This window comes from Bufo gargarizans, chromosome 7 (genome assembly GCF_014858855.1).
Source record: "Bufo gargarizans isolate SCDJY-AF-19 chromosome 7, ASM1485885v1, whole genome shotgun sequence".
In the NCBI taxonomy this organism is placed as follows: Eukaryota; Metazoa; Chordata; class Amphibia; order Anura; family Bufonidae; genus Bufo; species Bufo gargarizans.
Window position 1 is genome coordinate 150104902 of NC_058086.1, and position 17859 is coordinate 150122760.

At 44.6% G+C, this 17859-nt stretch overlaps 1 protein-coding gene across 3 annotated transcripts in view; it reads right to left on the reverse strand.

The window, feature by feature from the left end:
- Positions 1–347: 347 nt before the first annotated feature.
- LOC122943764 (dimethylaniline monooxygenase [N-oxide-forming] 2-like) overlaps positions 348–17859 on the reverse strand; it is a 111591-nt gene continuing 94079 nt past the window's right edge. For all 3 annotated transcript variants that reach the window (XM_044301773.1, XM_044301771.1, XM_044301772.1), the window contains exons 8-9: positions 16800–16872; positions 348–3337 (exon numbers count right to left, since the gene is read on the reverse strand). In XM_044301773.1, coding sequence (XP_044157708.1) covers positions 2962–3337; positions 16800–16872 — 449 coding nt within the window. In that variant the 3' untranslated portion in view covers positions 348–2961. The remainder of the gene's footprint in view (positions 3338–16799; positions 16873–17859) is intronic.

The window sequence follows — 17859 nt, forward strand, 5'->3', positions numbered from 1 at the left end:
TCTTGGTAGGTAGTGAGACTAGCCCACTACTGCCCAAATGGGAGAGAATGGAATGGTTAGTTCCATTTTGACTAAAGATCTCTATGCCGATTACACTGCCACCTGCTGGTGAACAGGCACAGTACATGTAATAACAGTTTTTGCATATAACAAAATGACACTTTGTGGATGGTTGGTGGTGCAAACCCATACAATGGCAGCAAACAGGCTAGCAATTGGAATTTAGGAGTGGTAGTGTCCCTATATTGTCAATGAAAGGTTTAGATGCAATGAGCACAAACCTTCCTTGAATAATTGGAGAGTTCAATACATTACCTCTATCAGAAAAGAGAATCATGAGAACAGAACCTATATACTTTGTATTTATTTTTTTATATATAATTTACAAAATGTAACCCTAAACTGCACTTTTTTTGGGTGGTTGTGTTCCTTAAAAAGTACAAGATAACAATAACAGAGAACTGGAAAGGTAGTTTGCATAATACAAATATAAAACCATACCCACTGAATGAAAAATGTTTAAGTAGGCATTATCAGTCTGGTTCTTCTTAACAGTTTTCATTGCTGGTAACTGACGTGTTTACTGTTCTTCTTGTCTTCTTATTTGATTGCTGGTTATGATGAAATATTTACCAAACTTTACTAAGCCAACTGTTCATATAAAGTTACAACAAAGAGCTATGAGGAGTGAACTTTTTATCATTTAAAAATAATAATTTGTATCAAGCAAGTAGTTTTATGTTAATTTTGATTTTTTTAATGTGATCATTACATTTTTTCCTAATATGAATATGTGCTATTTTTTATGAATAAAGTAATTACTATACAAACCTCTTTAGGCAAACATTTTAAAAGCACAACAAAAGATTTGTCTAATGATCCACAATCCAGGCTAGAGGTGAGTGGGCTTCTTGAAATATGTTTCAGGTCCGATTAGACAGAATTGGTCTAAACATTTGATTTGGGTATGAATTCATTCTATCCTAATCAATAGTTCTCCAACTGGCCTAAAAATTGGTATATGACACTCTGAGGTCTCCAGGGAGTGATATTTCTTTCTCTCTTTTTTTTTTTTTTTCTTCAAACGTTTCTCTTCCCCTTCTCCTCCTTTTAAGCTCCTTAAAGCAGTGAAAGCAATGGTAAACAATGTCAAAGTGACACAGACATGCAGCTTTGGATAAACACATGGTTGATGGTGTCAACAGTTTTTCCCTATTTTCCCACTGGATCTGGTGATGCCACTTGATGTGCTGCAATAGAGCTGTGGTGCCTATGTTTGTGTTTGAATGCCCATGTCTTCTTTTCATTTTGCAGATCGTTTACATTTCAATTATTTTGTCTCCTAGTACTATGGAGAAAAACTAGCAGATGGGAGATGCTCAATGTCTCGGATCAGGTGATGTGAATCCACTGTGCCACTGACTGGCTATACTCTGGAGGGACGTGTCTAAGCAACTACCTGGTTTTCACTAGAGCCTCTGATGGTGAGGATAGACTTGAGCCATTAGGGTAGTTGCCAGGAGCTACTCCAGAGCAGTTACTGAGTCAGAGGCAGCTGGTCCGGGTGGACCAGGACATACCTGAGTAGGTGCCAGCAGTATAGGGTAGTCAGGCAGGCGTGGTTGTTACCAGGAGCAACAGTGCAGGATCAAGGATGAAGTAGAGGCACAGTCAGACAGGCAAAAGGTCAGGGCAGGCGGCACAGGTACAGGTCAGGCAATCCGGATCAGCAACAGAAGAGTCAATGCAAGCAGGCAGGGAACAGACGAGAAGCAGAGTCCAAGAATGAAGCGTAAATCAGGAGCACACGAGAGTATCATGAACTTAGCAAGCACAAAGACCTTGACACTGAGGCATCTGGGAAGAGGGCTGAGCCACTGAAATACCTGCAAGGAGAGCCAAGATTGGTCAGTGAGGTCACCTGACCTTACCCACACAGCCCAGGGAGTGATGCGCTCCGCCCTTAGAGCAGTGAAACATGAAACCAGCCGAACACAGGCTGTGTCCAGGGCTGAGTGGAAGCTGTGGAGCGGAATCCTTAGAAGCAATAGCAGAACCCCGACAGAGCCCAGGACTGCAGCAGTGAGCGGTGAGCCCCGCAGCCACTGTTACACTCACACAGAGCTAGCAGCAGCCAAGCTTGGCCTAGATCTGGCACATTTTGAGCCTGCGCCCATAGTATCATGGCATCACCAGTTCCCAAGCTGACATAATAGAAGCAGATTTAGCCCTGGCGTTTTTTTTTTTTTGCCCATATATTTCCTCTTTATTGCCGCTACAGCCACCACCATCCTCCTCTGAAGTGATCTCTTCTTCAGCACCCGAATCTGGCTCCCAGGTCCTATCTAACACACAGTAATCATCATAGCCCCTGCCTTCCCTACCATTTTTTTTTTCACACTAGGTTATGTAATCCTGGGTTCCCCATGATTCCCTCCTCTGTTTTTGACCTGAGTGCCACTGTCATTACCACTGCCCCTACCATCACCACTGCAGCAACAAGTGCAGACATTTTATTATTAGGCCTATAAATGAAAAGAAATGCAACCAGACGTCTGTGAGGAGGGCTCAGGCGCCCCCCTGGGCATCAGCCCACTGGGAAGTTTCCCTGTAGGGTCTATGGCCAATCTGCCCCAGCGAACACACAAGGCGCACACCTCCTCTCCCATGGGAGTCTGACCTCAGAATGACATCTGTGCTTTACACAAAGGTAAAGGACCTTCCAAAATCCTTCCCCCTGATTGGCTTACAAGCTGTCAACCTGTTAGCCAATCAAGGCAAGCCCCCTCCCTCCCAGGGTCATATGATTCTCCATCTTCTTCCTCTCTGCCCTGCTTCTCTTCAGGCATGGTTTTGTGTGTTCCCTCCAAAGCCAATCAACAAAACTTCAAATTAGTTCAGCTGCAGAATTTTTGTGAAATTAGTAACAATTTGTTTAGAATTGATTCGCTCATCTCTAATCTAGGCTTGAAGTCTCAGTGTTTTAAATTTCACACAATAGAACCCTATAAAAATTGCTGTTGTCAATCCACACAGGAGAAAAAGGCATCTAACCATTGGTCTAGAGTCTGTAGATTTCTGGACAACACGGGTCCTGGCTGGGTTTAAGGTTCGGCTCCACTGGGTTAGAATTGCATTCTTTGCGCCACTCCATTTGCCTGGGCCTGTAAGACGATACTGGTATGGTGTGCATGGACCAAAGAAAACCATCAAACCTAGTTTAGGATCTGTGATTAAAAGACGCATAATATTGGGTCGGATGCCAATCTCCATGGCCACTTCATCCATGTACTCAATAAAGTATGTTTGTAAAGCCTGATTTTTGCCTTTTCCAAAACTGTGAAAAGATCATTGGGATATGTTATTTAGCAGGTAGAATACAATGTTGGTTTTAGGATAATGCAATTATTTTTGTGTGTTTTTTCTATAACGTAAAATGTCTACACTTTGGGTTCAAAGAGCACAATCTTTAAAGGTTTTTTTTCACCCCTCGGGACTTTTCAGGCAGATCCCCCAACATGGCCAGACCTTGGGAGGGACTCATACTTATTTGACTCTTGCAGTTGGGTTCTGGTGCCTTTACTTCTCTACCGTCAATGCTGCTCTCCCAGTAACAACATCATATCCCTCAATGTATTATGTCACTTGGTCAGGAAACTCATGGGTACAAGTCACCGCTCCAGCCAGTCGTTATCTGCAGCAATAATGTGACCCACATCAAATCGATGTTGACACGGGGAGATCGAAGAGATGCGGTGGTGGTGAGGGAAAGAATGATCCACAACCCAGTGTAGGGATTAGGTAAGTATGCAGGTATGGCCACATTGGAGGGAGGAGTGTCTACTTCTTTAAGGGCTCATTTAGACGAGCAATGGTTAGTTCCATGTGTTGCCAAGTATAGGATGGACAGGATCCGGATAGAACATTGACCCATTATAGTCAATGGGCCAATGCATATGTCTGATTTCCTACACAGAGCAGTGGTTCAGTGTTCAAACAGTACTACAAACATGAAAACAGAAAATCCCCTATTGGTGAGAACGATTGCCAGCACTGAACAGCAGGCTTTCCATTCTATGAAAAGGATATCCGTAGGCGTCATGCATATAACCATATCTGTTTTGCAGTCCAAAAATTGAGGATCTGTAAAACACAGATACCGGCCATGTGCATTGCATCATTTTCTTTTTCCTTTCTGTAGAAATTGCTTCTCCTTGTTCAAAAAAGGGAATAGGACATGTTTTATTTTTTCGTGGGATGGCCACATAAAATGCGGATTGGATGTGGAACACAAATATGGTTGTGTGCATGAGACTTTACCTTAACTCAATTTCAGTTAAAGAGGACCTTTCACTACTCTACAAACGAAAAACTAACTATACCTGTGGGCAGAGCGGCGCCCAGGGGTCCCCCTGCACTTACTAGTAAGTCTGGGCGCCGCTCCGTTCGCCCGGTATAGGCTCCGGTGTCTGCGCTCCCTCTGACTGATTTCTTGTAGGAGGCGTGTCCCTTGCTGCACTGCTGGCCAATCGCAGCGCACAGCTCATAGCCAGGCTATGAGCTGTGCGCTGCGATTGGCCAGCAGTGCAGCAAGGGACACGCCTCCTACAAGAAATCAGTCAGAGGGAGCGCAGACACCGGAGCCTATACCGGGCGAACGGAGCGGCGCCCAGACTTACTAGTAAGTGCAGAGGGACCCCTGGGCGCCGCTCTGCCCACAGGTATAGTTAGTTTTTCGTTTGTAGAGTAGTGAAAGGTCCTCTTTAAGGACTCGCATTTCTCACAGAACAAATTCAACAGAATATTGTGAAAATCTAGCAAATCCTTTGACAGACTGCAGTTCTAAACACAAATACTAGTTGAGCATCCATAGACCTATAGAGGATAGACTTATCGCGACAAAATATTGTTAGATATAGTGAGAAATCATGTGTTTTTTTTTAAGTTGGTACCCTCACACTACTAATCTTGGGATATTTGGAGCCACGAGGAAAGAAATGTAAGGATACATCTTTATGTTAATCTCTAGATGAAAACCACTTTATATATTATATTCAGAAGATAATTGAACTGATGGGCATCAACAGAATTAAGTCCAGACAAAAGAAAAATAATATTTTCCAATGATACTAATACAGGTCGAACATTTTGGTCTACTTAAGGCCCTATTACATGAGCAGATTATTGTTAAGATGACCGCTAATGAGCTTTTGTACGAACGCTCGTTAGTGATCATCTGGCAGTGTAATACTTCCGCCGATTACCCGATGAATGAGCAACATGTTAAAAAAATCCTGTGTAATAGACACTCTGCTGCCGGAAAACAATGAGACAGTATAGGGACAAGCGCTGCATTAGCGATCGCTCTTCCCTATACTGAAGAGAAGATCACTGCATGTAATTGTATCTGCATCTAGACCGCATATATAATTGAGCAGTATGTTCAGGGCTGGAATGAGGGGTAGGCAAGCTAGCTGTGGGGAGAAGAACCTGTGTGATGTCATCATCATGTGACTAGTGCAGAACGAAAGAGCTCAGCGGTGCAGAGGAGAAGTGGTGGAGAAGTACCTGTGTGATGTCATGATGTGAGAGGACAGCACTCCTGTGCTGCACATGGAGGAGAGATTAGTGGTTTTTCTTCTAGGAGTTGTAGTTCTTTCCTTATACCCTCCCTGTAATGTCCTCTGATAGTCTATAATAACATTCTAGTAATGCTAGGAGTTGTAGTTATCTCCTATTTGTTATCTCCATCTTATGTCCACTATCCCATAATAACAGTGTGGAACATGCTGGGAATTGAGATTTTATCCTGTTATACGTAATACTGGTGTAGTGTTATACGGCAGAGAGGTCTTTGGTCCCACAGGCCCAGATGCGATTGATACTTTTTAAACTCCTAAAGCTATGTAACTGGCCAAAGAGATTCTGCAGTCTTTGGGAGAACGTTTCATGGCAATTGGGACAAATGGAGAACAAAAATAAAAGCAAACCACATCACTCAGAGAAACATCTGTTGTGAGTATTCTGTGTGTGCACCTTAGAAAATGTTTTTAAATTAATTTTATTAGCTAATAAGGTAGTTTTTAATTAATTCTAGAAAGGAGGCTACATTTGTTTAATCTACCTATGGCACCAAAATACCTTGTCCCAGCCCTGAGTATGTTCTGATTTCAATGATATGGTGAAGCAGAGAACCATCTGATCCTTGCTCCACCATCTATTGTCTGCTGCTCTCCCAAGAAGCAGGCATAATGCAATCACACCATCACACCTGCTGAACTGGGCAGCAACTAGAGAATTTGCAAGCCGAGGGTCATTCCGCAGCTGGGGAATCAATCTGTGAGTAATACTTTTTTATTTTATTAACATTAAGGGGGCAGCACTACTGTGTGGGGGCACTATAGGGGCATTTTACTGTATGGGGGAATTTGACTATGTGGGAACACTAAGGGGGGATGACTACTGTGTGAGGGTGCTATGGGGCAAACTGAGAAAGCATAACTACTGTGTGGGGGTATTAGGTGGATTCTACTGTGAAGGGGGCACCAATGGTGGCATAACTACTGTGTGGGACACTAATGGAGCATAATTGTTGGGGCAATAACACATTCTTACAGAGCATGAGGCATTATGGGGGGCACAGAGCATGAAACACTACAGGGGGGCACTGAGCATAAGGCACTAAGAGGGGAACTGAGTATGAGGCACCATAAGGAGCACAGAGGAAGAGGAACAATATAAAGGGGTCACAGATCATGGCGCTATATAAAGGGTTACATAACCTGGCACTATATACAGCGGGCACAATGTATGTGGCACTATATACATGTGTCACAAAGTGTTTGGCAGAGAACATTAGGCACTATCTATGGGGTATTGTATGTGTGGTGCTTTATTTTCAGGGGTCATGATATGTGATGACTGTGTTCAGGGGCAGTGTTATATATAGGGCACCGTGTGTGGCACTAAGTGGAGTTTGTGTTGGTTTACAGGGTGTGGATGTGTTGGTAAAGCAAAAAGCTGAGAACATCTGTGGCAAACTCTGCAGGAAGAAATTATCATGGTGGTCTGAACCAGGTTGAAAGAAAAGGAAAGAAAATTACTCCATAGGGGATGTCACATGTAAGTCACTAAATGTAAATGTTTATTCAGACACAGTCACTCGTATAGTAGTGTCATGATGGGTGGTAATATTCTCTTTTGTGAAACTACAACTCCCAGCATACCTTTATACCTGTCCAGGCCATACTGGGACCTGCATTGCAACACTTAACATACTTATATTGCAAGGGCTAATCTGAATATATAAATAATGGGGGTCATTTACTATTCTGAAAAATAAGCCTAAATTAGGCGTATATCATGCGCAGATGGGGGCACAATGGTAAGTTGCGCTGCTATCTGCGACTTCGCCCTGCTCACGCCATGTCTAAAATTATGTGTGTAGCATGGGCGGTAAAAGGGACGGGCAGGGAGGCACGTCTCATTCACCATTTTCTACGCCTGTTTTAGGCATAGAAAATTGTATAAATGTAAGACAGCGTGGAAGCTGTCTTACATTTAGAACTGGCGCTGATCTTAATAAATGTGCCTCAATGTCTGTATTGAGTTGTTTTTCAGCTGGTGCTGTAAATATGTACCTTTCTTGATTCTGGTGCTGTATTTATGCACCATGTTTGGGTCTGGTGCTGTATATATGTACTAAATTAGAGTCTGGTGTTGTATGTATGAACTGTGTCTGGTCCTGCTGATGTATTTATGTAATGAGCTTGGTTCTGGTGCTGTATGTATGTATTATGCTTGGTTCTGTTGCTGGATTTATGTAATGTGCTTGGTTCTGGATTTATATACCGTGTTTAATTATTGAGCTATATTTATGTACTGTGCTTGGTTCTTGTGCTGTATTTATGTACTGTGCTTGGTTCTTTTGCTGTAATTATGTAATGAGCTTAGCATGGCACCACTACTACTGTGCATGCACAGGGTCCTCTCCATTCACTGTTATGGGACTTCTGAAAATAGCCAAACCAGCACTTAGCTATTTTTGGAAGTCCCATAGTGGCAAATGGAGGGGCAGCCATGCATGTATGGCAAGCTCTCCATTCACTTCGGGACCCTATTCTTGACATACGTAGAAGCAGTTCCCAGAGATGGGACTTGCACCATTTGACATTTACGGCATATTCTATTGAAATTCCATAAATGTGCCAAGCGGGACAACCCTTTAAAGGGGTTGTCTCCCCTCCTCCTTTTTTGTACTGCCTCTGGTTGCTAAGCTAAACTTCCTGTGCTGTAGAAGGAGGGGGGTTCCTGTTAGTAAGAATAAAGGCACATGCAAGAACGCTGAGCTGATGTAATCCCATACTTGCCTGTGGGTGCTCGCTCCCAACGCTGCTAGTAAATCATATTAATTAGCAGCTTTGGCAGAGTAGGACCTGACAACCAGCACTGACAAGTTGTACTACAGGTCCAGGCAGTGTCAGACTGGGCTGTCTAAGGCCCACCAGTAAAATTTATTTTGAGGGCCCACCATACGGATACATCCAAATATTACCTGCTCACACAGCAGCAGACAGCAGCAAGATGCTACAAGATGATTGATTATGGGATCCCTGCAGTGACTTTGAGAAGGTGGGTCCCTGGGAAAGGAGGACACTGGCTGACCTGCTTCTGTACCTAGAAGTCATCATAGCCACATGAACGTGTCTATAATAATAAACTGGGGAGTTTCTTAAGGTGCTGTACACTATCTATCAATATGTAGTGCAGTATGTCTACTGTGTTATGCCACTTCTACAGGGGTGGATGACAAGGGGCCCACCTTGCTCAGGAGCCCACCGGGGGATTCACCTGTACCCCTGTGGACCAGTCCGAGCCTGGGTCCAGGGCTATTTTGAGCAAGCCCTGGACCTGTAATATTTCTGTGCTTGCGCTGAGAATGCTCTCACAATGATATTCCAAGCGCTGGAAATGTTCTCCCAGTGATATATATCGTTAGGTGCATTAGATGTTTAGAACAGCTCCAAGGCTTCTGCGCATGCCCTAGAACTGTTCTTCACAAACTGGGCGGGACATGAGATGCTGCGCATGTGTGCTCCCACAATCCCAGCCACCACAGACGAAGGTTCTTCTTCTTCTACTGAGCAAGCGCGGCCACGGCTGCTGAACTGCAGTGGTGGCCGTAGAAGCAGGCATTGTATAATGGGAGACAAAAAGGATTAAAACAAGAAGAGGAGACAATATGGACAATGAATGTGCATTGGTAAGTGGAATATATTACATACAGTAAAGGCCAAAAGTTAGGACACACCTTCTCATTCAAAGAGTTTTCTTTATTTTCATGACTATGAAAATTGTAGATTCACACTGAAGGCATCAAAACTATGAATTAACACATGTGGAATTATATACATAACAAAAAAGTGTGAAACAACTGAAAATATGTCATATTCTAGGTTCTTCAAAGTAGCCACCTTTTGCTTGGATTACTGCTTTGCACACTCTTGGCATTCTCTTGAATGGTAGTCACCTGAAATGGTCTTCCAACAGTCTTGAAGGAGTTCCCAGAGATGCTTAGCACTTGTTGGCCCTTTTGCCTTCACTCTGCGGTCCAGCTCACCCCAAACCATCTTGATCGGGTTCAGGTCCGGTGACTGTGGAGGCCAGGTCATCTGGTGCAGCACCCCATCACTCTCCTTCATGGTGAAATAGCCCTTACACAGCCTGGAGGTGTGTTTGGGGTCATTGTCCTGTTGAAAAATAAATGATGGTCCAACTAAACGCAAACCGGATGGAATAGCATGCCGCTGCAAGATGCTGTCGTAGCCATGCTGGTTCAGTATGCCTTCAATTTTGAATAAATCCCCAACAGTATCACCAGCAAAGCACCCCCACACCATCACACCTCCTCCTCCATGCTTCACGGTGGGAACCAGGCATGTAGAGTCCATCCGTTCACCTTTTCTGCGTCGCACAAAGACACGGTGGTTGGAACCAAAGATCTCAAATTTGGACTCATCAGACCAAAGCACAGATTTCCACTGGTCTAATGTCCATTCCTTGTGTTCTTTAGCCCAAACAAGTCTCTTCTGCTTGTTGCCGTTATACCCGGGGTCAGGAAGTCGCAGCGGTTGGCTGCACGCTCTATTTAAGATAGGGCTGTTTTCCTTATGGTAGCTTTCTGGGTTTGCTTTGCAAACCCTTTTGGCTCACTCAGGGATCCGTAGCTCCTTCTCCTCAGCTGTTCCTTGTCCAGCACTCCCAAACCTCCTTATATTCCTCTCTCACACTTCTCTGGTTGCCAGAGATAGAGCTTCCTGCCTGGACATCTATCCTGACCCACTGGAGCTGTGTTGCTGCGTTCTCTGACTGTTGATTCAGAACGCTACCCTCCGGATCCCTGTTGGACCTTTGTGGACAGTTGTTGTCGTCCACCTGGGTGTTTGTGTTTGTCTGTGTTTGTCTGTCCTCTCCCTGGTGTTTCCCTCTTAGTGCAGTGGTGAGGACTAGCGATCCCACTGGCCCGTTCACTATCTAGGGCTCATTTCAGGGAAAGCCAGGGTTTAGGCACGTGATCGCCGCACGGGTGAGGAACCCGTCTAGGGACGTCAGGGCAGTCAGGTGCCAGCCGCAAGGTGAGATAGGGGTCACCACCTTTCCCTCTCCCTTAGGCAGGGCTTTCCCTGTTTTCCTCCCTGTGCGTGACACCGGTCATTACATTAACTCTGGCCCTTATTTTGTGTAGGTAAAGAAAAAAAAAATATATATATATATATATTTATATTCTTTTTTTTTTACCTACTTAGAATCCAGTATGGATCAAATTGCTGCTCTGTCCAAACAATTTCATGGCCTGTCTTTGGAGGTGGTAGGATTGAAGGCGTCGGTCCTCCAGCAACAGCAGCAATTACAACTGACCGCAAGCCCAGCGGTTGCTACTGGTAACCAGGTTGTTGCGGAACCCAAGGTCCCTCTCCCTGACAGATTTTCTGGGGGAAGGGACAAGTTTTTGGCATTCCGTGAGGCCTGTAAGTTATATTTTAAACTGCGCCCTCACTCCTCTGGTAATGAAGATCAGCGGGTGGGGGTTGTTATTTTCCTGCTGCAGGGGGACCCGCAGTCCTGGGCATTCTCTTTACCTACTGATTCCCAGGCTCAGGGCCTTGGGTCTCATATATGACGACCCTCACCGAGTAGCACTGGCTGAATCAAGATTACGGAGACTCTTACAAGGAGAACGGCCGGTAGAGGAGTATTGCTCTGAATTCCGTAGGTGGGCTACGGATACCCAATGGAACGACCCGGCTCTCAGGAGTCAGTTCTGCTCTGGGTTATCCGAAAGGGTTAAGGATGCGCTTGCATTATATGAGACCCCCTTTTCCCTTGATGCGGTTATGTCCCTTTCTATCCGTATAGAGAGACGCCTTAGGGACAGGTTGAAAGAACCGGAGAAATTGGTAACTCCTCTCAAGCAGCAGTTAGTCTGTACGGACTTAGACGAGCCTATGCAGCTAGGAGGAACTACTCGTCAGGTCCGTCCTCCTGAGGCTCGCCGTATGCGTGGGGTTTGTTTTTTTTGTGGGGAGAGGGGTCATTTCATTAATGTCTGTCCTTCTTTCCTCAGAAACAAAAGACCGTCGGAAAAACTACTAACCCCAGGCTGTGTGGAGGATGTCAGCCGGGGGGTATACGTCTCCTCCATACGTACATCGCAATTTGTGTTGCCAGCGGTTATTGTTTTTGGTGATAAGACGGAGACTATTTCTTTCTTTTTAGACAGTGGAGCAGGGGTAAATTTGATAGATGCCCATTTTGCCCGCACTTTGGGTTTGTCTCTCTGTACGTTACAGAGACCCATTCCCATATTCGCTATTGATTCTGCTCCCCTGTCTCAGAGAAACCTCACCCACATTGTTCATAATATACACCTTCGGGTAGGGGACCACCATAACGAGATGCTTTCAGGTTATGTTCTGGAGGGGCTTCCCACTCCGGTGGTGCTGGGTCTTCCCTGGTTGGTAGCGCACAATCCAGTAGTGGATTGGCAGGCCAGGGAGATATTGGAGTGGAGTGAGCAGTGCAGAGAAAATTGCTTAAATAGCAATTGCTTAGTCGCCTCCATAACTACCCTACCTACATTTATTTCGGATTTTGAGGATGTTTTTTCTGAAAAGGGTTGTCAGAAGTTACCACCTCATCGTCCTTATGATTGCCCGGTTAACCTTATTCCCGGCGCAAAATTACCCAAGACCAGGTTATATAATCTTTCGGGTCCAGAGAGACAAGCCATGAAAGATTATATCTCCGAGAGCTTGGCTAAGGGACACATCAGGCCCTCTTCTTCACCCGTGGCTGCAGGGTTTTTCTTCGTTAAAAAGAAAGATGGGGGCCTGCGTCCTTGCTTAGATTTTCGCGAATTAAATCGGATAACCATCCGAGACCCATACCCTCTTCCTCTCATTCCTGACCTGTTTAATCAGATTGCGGGTGCTAGGTGGTTCTCCAAACTTGATCTTAGGGGGGCCTACAATCTGATTCGTATTAAGGAGGGGGATGAGTGGAAGACAGCGTTTAACACCCCTGAGGGGCATTATGAAAATCTAGTTATGCCTTTCGGTCTGACCAATGCTCCTGCCGTCTTTCAACATTTCGTTAACGACATTTTTAGTCATCTAATCGGCAGGTTTGTGGTAATATACCTAGATGATATTTTAATTTATTCGTCTGATCTGAGAACACATGAGGAGCATGTCAGACAAGTACTGCAGGTCCTACGGACGAATGAATTATATGCTAAGATTGAAAAATGTGTCTTCGCCGTTCAGGAAATACAATTCCTGGGTTATTTTTTATCTGCTTCAGGTTTCCGTATGGATCCTAGGAAGGTCCAGGCAATTTTAGATTGGGATCTTCCTGAGAACCTCAAAGCACTACAACGGTTCTTGGGCTTCGCGAATTTCTATAGGAAATTCATTAAAAATTATTCACTTATTGTAAAACCGCTTACTGACATGACTAGGAAGGGGACTGATTTTTCTAAATGGTCTGACGCCGCTAAAGTTGCTTTTTCCTCTCTAAAAGAGAGGTTTACCTCAGCACCTGTACTAGTCCAACCTGATGTCTCTCAGCCTTTTATTGTTGAAGTCGATGCGTCAGAGGTGGGAGTGGGGGCGGTGCTGTCTCAGGGTCCGTCTCCTGGCAAATGGCGTCCTTGTGCTTTCTTTTCGAAAAAACTATCTGCAGCAGAAAAGAACTACGATATTGGCAATAGGGAACTATTAGCTATTAAACTTGCGTTTGAGGAGTGGCGCCACTTCTTAGAGGGGGCAGTCCACCCCGTCACTGTGATTACGGACCACAAAAATCTCCTGTACCTCGAATCAGCTAAGCGTCTCACCCCTAGACAGGCTAGGTGGTCGCTATTTTTTACCAGGTTTAACTTTGTTATTACCTATCGTCCTGGGGCAAAGAACACCAAGGCTGATGCACTATCTCGTTGTTTCCCTGGAGGGGGTAATGTGAGTGATCCGGTGCCCATTCTACAAAGAGGAGTGGTTGTCTCTGCGGTACACTCTGTTTTGGAGGGGAAGGTGTTAGAGGCCCAGGGGGACGCCCCGGTCTCTTGCCCCTCAGAGAAATTGTTTGTACCGTTGAACCTACGTTTCGAATTATTAAAGGGACATCATAATTCGGCACTTGCTGGGCACCCGGGTAGTAAAGCAACCTTGGAGCTATTGTCTTGTCGTTTTTGGTGGCCAAGGTTGCGTCAGGATGTATTGGATTTTGTGTCTTCTTGTTCTACCTGTGCGTGCGCAAAAGTTTCACATACACGTCCTGCAGGGTCTCTATTACCACTCGTCATTCCCAATAGACCGTGGACACATCTGTCAATGGATTTTATCACTGACTTACCTTTGTCTGCGGGTAAAACAGTGATTTTGGTAGTAGTGGACAGGTTTAGCAAAATGGTACACTTCATTGCGTTACCCGCACTACCTAATGCTAAGACTCTTGCTCAGGTATTCGTCAGTGAAATCGTGAAGCTTCACGGGGTCCCCTCCGATTTTGTTTCGGATCGGGGTACCCAGTTTATTTCTAAATTTTGGAAAGCTTTTTGTTCCCGTTTGGGGGTACACTTGTCCTTTTCCTCAGCTTTCCATCCTCAGTCGAATGGACAGACTGAGCGAACCAACCAAAACCTTGAGACATATCTAAGATGTTTTGTGTCTGAAAACCAAGAGTTGTGGTCATCATATTTACCGTTAGCTGAGTTTGCCATAAATAATCGTCGTCAGGAATCCACTGGCAAGTCACCATTTCTTGGTGCATATGGTTTTCATCCCCAATTTTGTACTTTCAAAGAGGGGGGGTCTTCTGGGGTTCCCGAAGAGGAACGTTTTTCGTCATCTCTTTCATCGGTATGGCAGAAGGTGCAAGCTAACTTGAAAAATATGGGAGGTAAATACAAATGCATGGCTGATAAGAGACGGTCGCCAGGTCCGGACCTAGGAGTGAATGACTATGTGTGGTTGTACACTACTAGGAATATTAAATTGAAGGTTCCCTCTTGGAAACTGGGTCCTAGGTTTATTGGCCCTTACAAAATTGTAGCCATCATCAACCCCGTGGCTTTTCGCCTGGAGTTACCTCAGACTTTTAAAATTCATAATGTTTTTCATAAGTCGTTACTCAAAAAATATGTTCCACCTCTAGAACCATCACCGCTGCCACCCCCTCCTGTTGTCGTGGATGGTAATCTAGAATTTCAGATATCCAAAATTGTTAATTCTCGTCGGGTCCGCCGCTCTCTTCAATATCTGGTGCATTGGAGAGGTTACGGTCCCGAGGAAAGAATGTGGGTTCCTGCGTCTGAGGTAAACGCCGACAGGTTAGTTCGGGTTTTTCATGCTTCTCATCCTGAGAGACCTGGTCCTGAGTGTCTGGAGGCCCCTCGTAGAGAGGGGGGTACTGTCACGAGGGTATCGAGAACCACGCCTGACTCCGTTATACCCGGGGTCAGGAAGTCGCAGCGGTTGGCTGCACGCTCTATTTAAGATAGGGCTGTTTTCCTTATGGTAGCTTTCTGGGTTTGCTTTGCAAACCCTTTTGGCTCACTCAGGGATCCGTAGCTCCTTCTCCTCAGCTGTTCCTTGTCCAGCACTCCCAAACCTCCTTATATTCCTCTCTCACACTTCTCTGGTTGCCAGAGATAGAGCTTCCTGCCTGGACATCTATCCTGACCCACTGGAGCTGTGTTGCTGCGTTCTCTGACTGTTGATTCAGAACGCTACCCTCCGGATCCCTGTTGGACCTTTGTGGACAGTTGTTGTCGTCCACCTGGGTGTTTGTGTTTGTCTGTCCTCTCCCTGGTGTTTCCCTCTTAGTGCAGTGGTGAGGACTAGCGATCCCACCGGCCCGTTCACTATCTAGGGCTCATTTCAGGGAAAGCCAGGGTTTAGGCACGTGATCGCCGCACGGGTGAGGAACCCGTCTAGGGACGTCAGAGCAGTCAGGTGCCAGCCGCAAGGTGAGTTAGGGGTCACCACCTTTCCCTCTCCCTTAGGCAGGGCTTTCCCTGTTTTCCTCCCTGTGCGTGACACCGGTCATTACACTGTCCTTAGCAGTGGTTTCCTAGCAGATATTCTACCATGAAGGCCTGATTCACACAGTCTCCTCTTAACAGTTGTTCTAGAGATGTGTCTGCTGCTAGAACTCTGTGTGGCATTCACCTGGTCTCTAATCTGAGCTGCTGTTAACCTGCGATTTCTGAGGCTGGTGACTCGGATGAACTTATCCTCCACAGCAGAGGTGACTCTTGGTCTTCCTTTCCTGGGGCGGTCCGCATGTGAGCCAGTTTCTTTGTAGTGCTTGATGGTTTTTGTGACTGCACTTGGGGACACGTTCAAAGTTTTCCCAATTTTTAGGACTGACTGACCTTCATTTCTTAAAGTAATGATGGCCACTCGTTTTTCTTTACTTAGCTGCTTTTTTCTTGCCATAATACAAATTCTAACAGTCTATTCACTAGGACTATCAGCTGTGTATCCACCTGACTTCTCTACAACGCAACTGATGTTCCCCCCAACCCCATTTATAAGGCAAGAAATCCCACTTATTAGACCTGACAGGGCACACCTGTGAAGTGAAAACCATTTCAGGTGACTACCTTTTGAAGCTCATCAAGAGAATGCCAAGAGTGTGCAAAGCAGTAATCAAAGCAAAAGGTGGCTACTTTGAAGAACCTAGAATATGACATATTTTCAGTTGTTTCACACTTTTTTGTTATGTATATAATTCCACATGTGTTAATTCATAGTTTTGATGCCTTCAGTGTGAATCTACAATTTTCATAGTCATGAAAATAAAGAAAATTCTTTGAATGAGAAGGTGTGTCCAAACTTTTGGTCTGAACTGTATAACGATATGTACATGATAAATATAATTTTCTCAAGTGAGACAGCCCCTTTAAAGCATTAGCTGTGCATTCTTTTCTCAATAAAATTAGGTTACTTTTAAAAATGTATGTTTTTAATATCCTATAATGGTGGCAGAGGTGTGTGTGTTGGGGCCGGGGGGATGGCACCAAAAAGACTCGCAGAGGGTGCCATGTAACCTAAATCTAGCCCTGCTATGGATGGTGTAACTAGCCTCTGGATGGTGCATTAGTGCAGCACTCAATTGTGTTACAAATTCTTTCTGAAATATGAATTAGTTATATTATTACTATTTACCTAAGAAGTTTCCTGTTTATGATCTGCTTGTTATGCCATAAAATAATGTAACATACTGAAGAAACTCACCGTTTTCTTCTGAGTTCTAAACTCTTCTTAAAGTGGGCTTCCATTTTTGCCACAGGAGGTAACCATGCAGCACCTGTAAAAAAATAATAATAAGATGTCGTAAACCAAAGAGAACTATTTGAAATTCATCTTTCACTGTGCAGTTGATGTGGTATTTCAATTATGGTCACATACGTAATACAACTTAACTTAAAGGGTGCTTGTCACCAGGAACTGCTCTGGTAAACCATGCACAATATCTTGTAGGGCCAGCACTGCTGAATATGATGAAACCTCAATTAGTGATCATTTTCTCTATTCTGGAGAAAAACATACTTTAGTCAATATGCCAATAGTCTGCTAAGTTTATGGAGGGTGGACCCAAGCCACTCTGTGCACCTTTTGCTCCTCCTTCATCTTCTCTGAGCCCCCCCCCCCCCTTTCCCCATCTCCACCATTTTTATAGGTACTTGTGAGATGCGGGAACCAGCCAGAGTAATTTTCTGTACTATGCATGTGCCATTGTTGTGTATCGAATGGCAGAGGTAGGAGATTTCAGGGTCAGGTGAGATGGCAATTCAGAAGTCTGGTCCTCACAATCGTCTACAAAAGAGAGGATGGCTGGCAAAGAAAAGGATCAAAACTAGGATGCACTGACAGGCTCAAACTGGCTCCCAGAGCACTCTAATCTCTGATCATCTCATGAATGCAACAGATCAAAGAAGTACTGTTAGACTATGGGGTGCAAGCCCTACCACTCATTGTGCCTGGTTTAACACTCATTTACCTGCAGACTATGTTTAAATTAACCCTTTCATGAAACATTAAAAAAAAACTTTTTTTTTTCCTCCCTGTCTTCCAAGAGCAATGTTTTTTTTTGTTACTTTTCTATTCATTTTTAGATTTACATAGTTGTATGGGGGCTTGTTTTTTGCGTGAAAAGTTGGATTTGTTAACAGCACCATTTAATTCACCATAACTTGTATTGATAAATGGGAAATAATATACTTTGTGGGTTGAAATTGGGAAATAAAATGCCATTTAAGCCTTAGGCTTGTTTCACCCAAGCGTTATTGGTTCC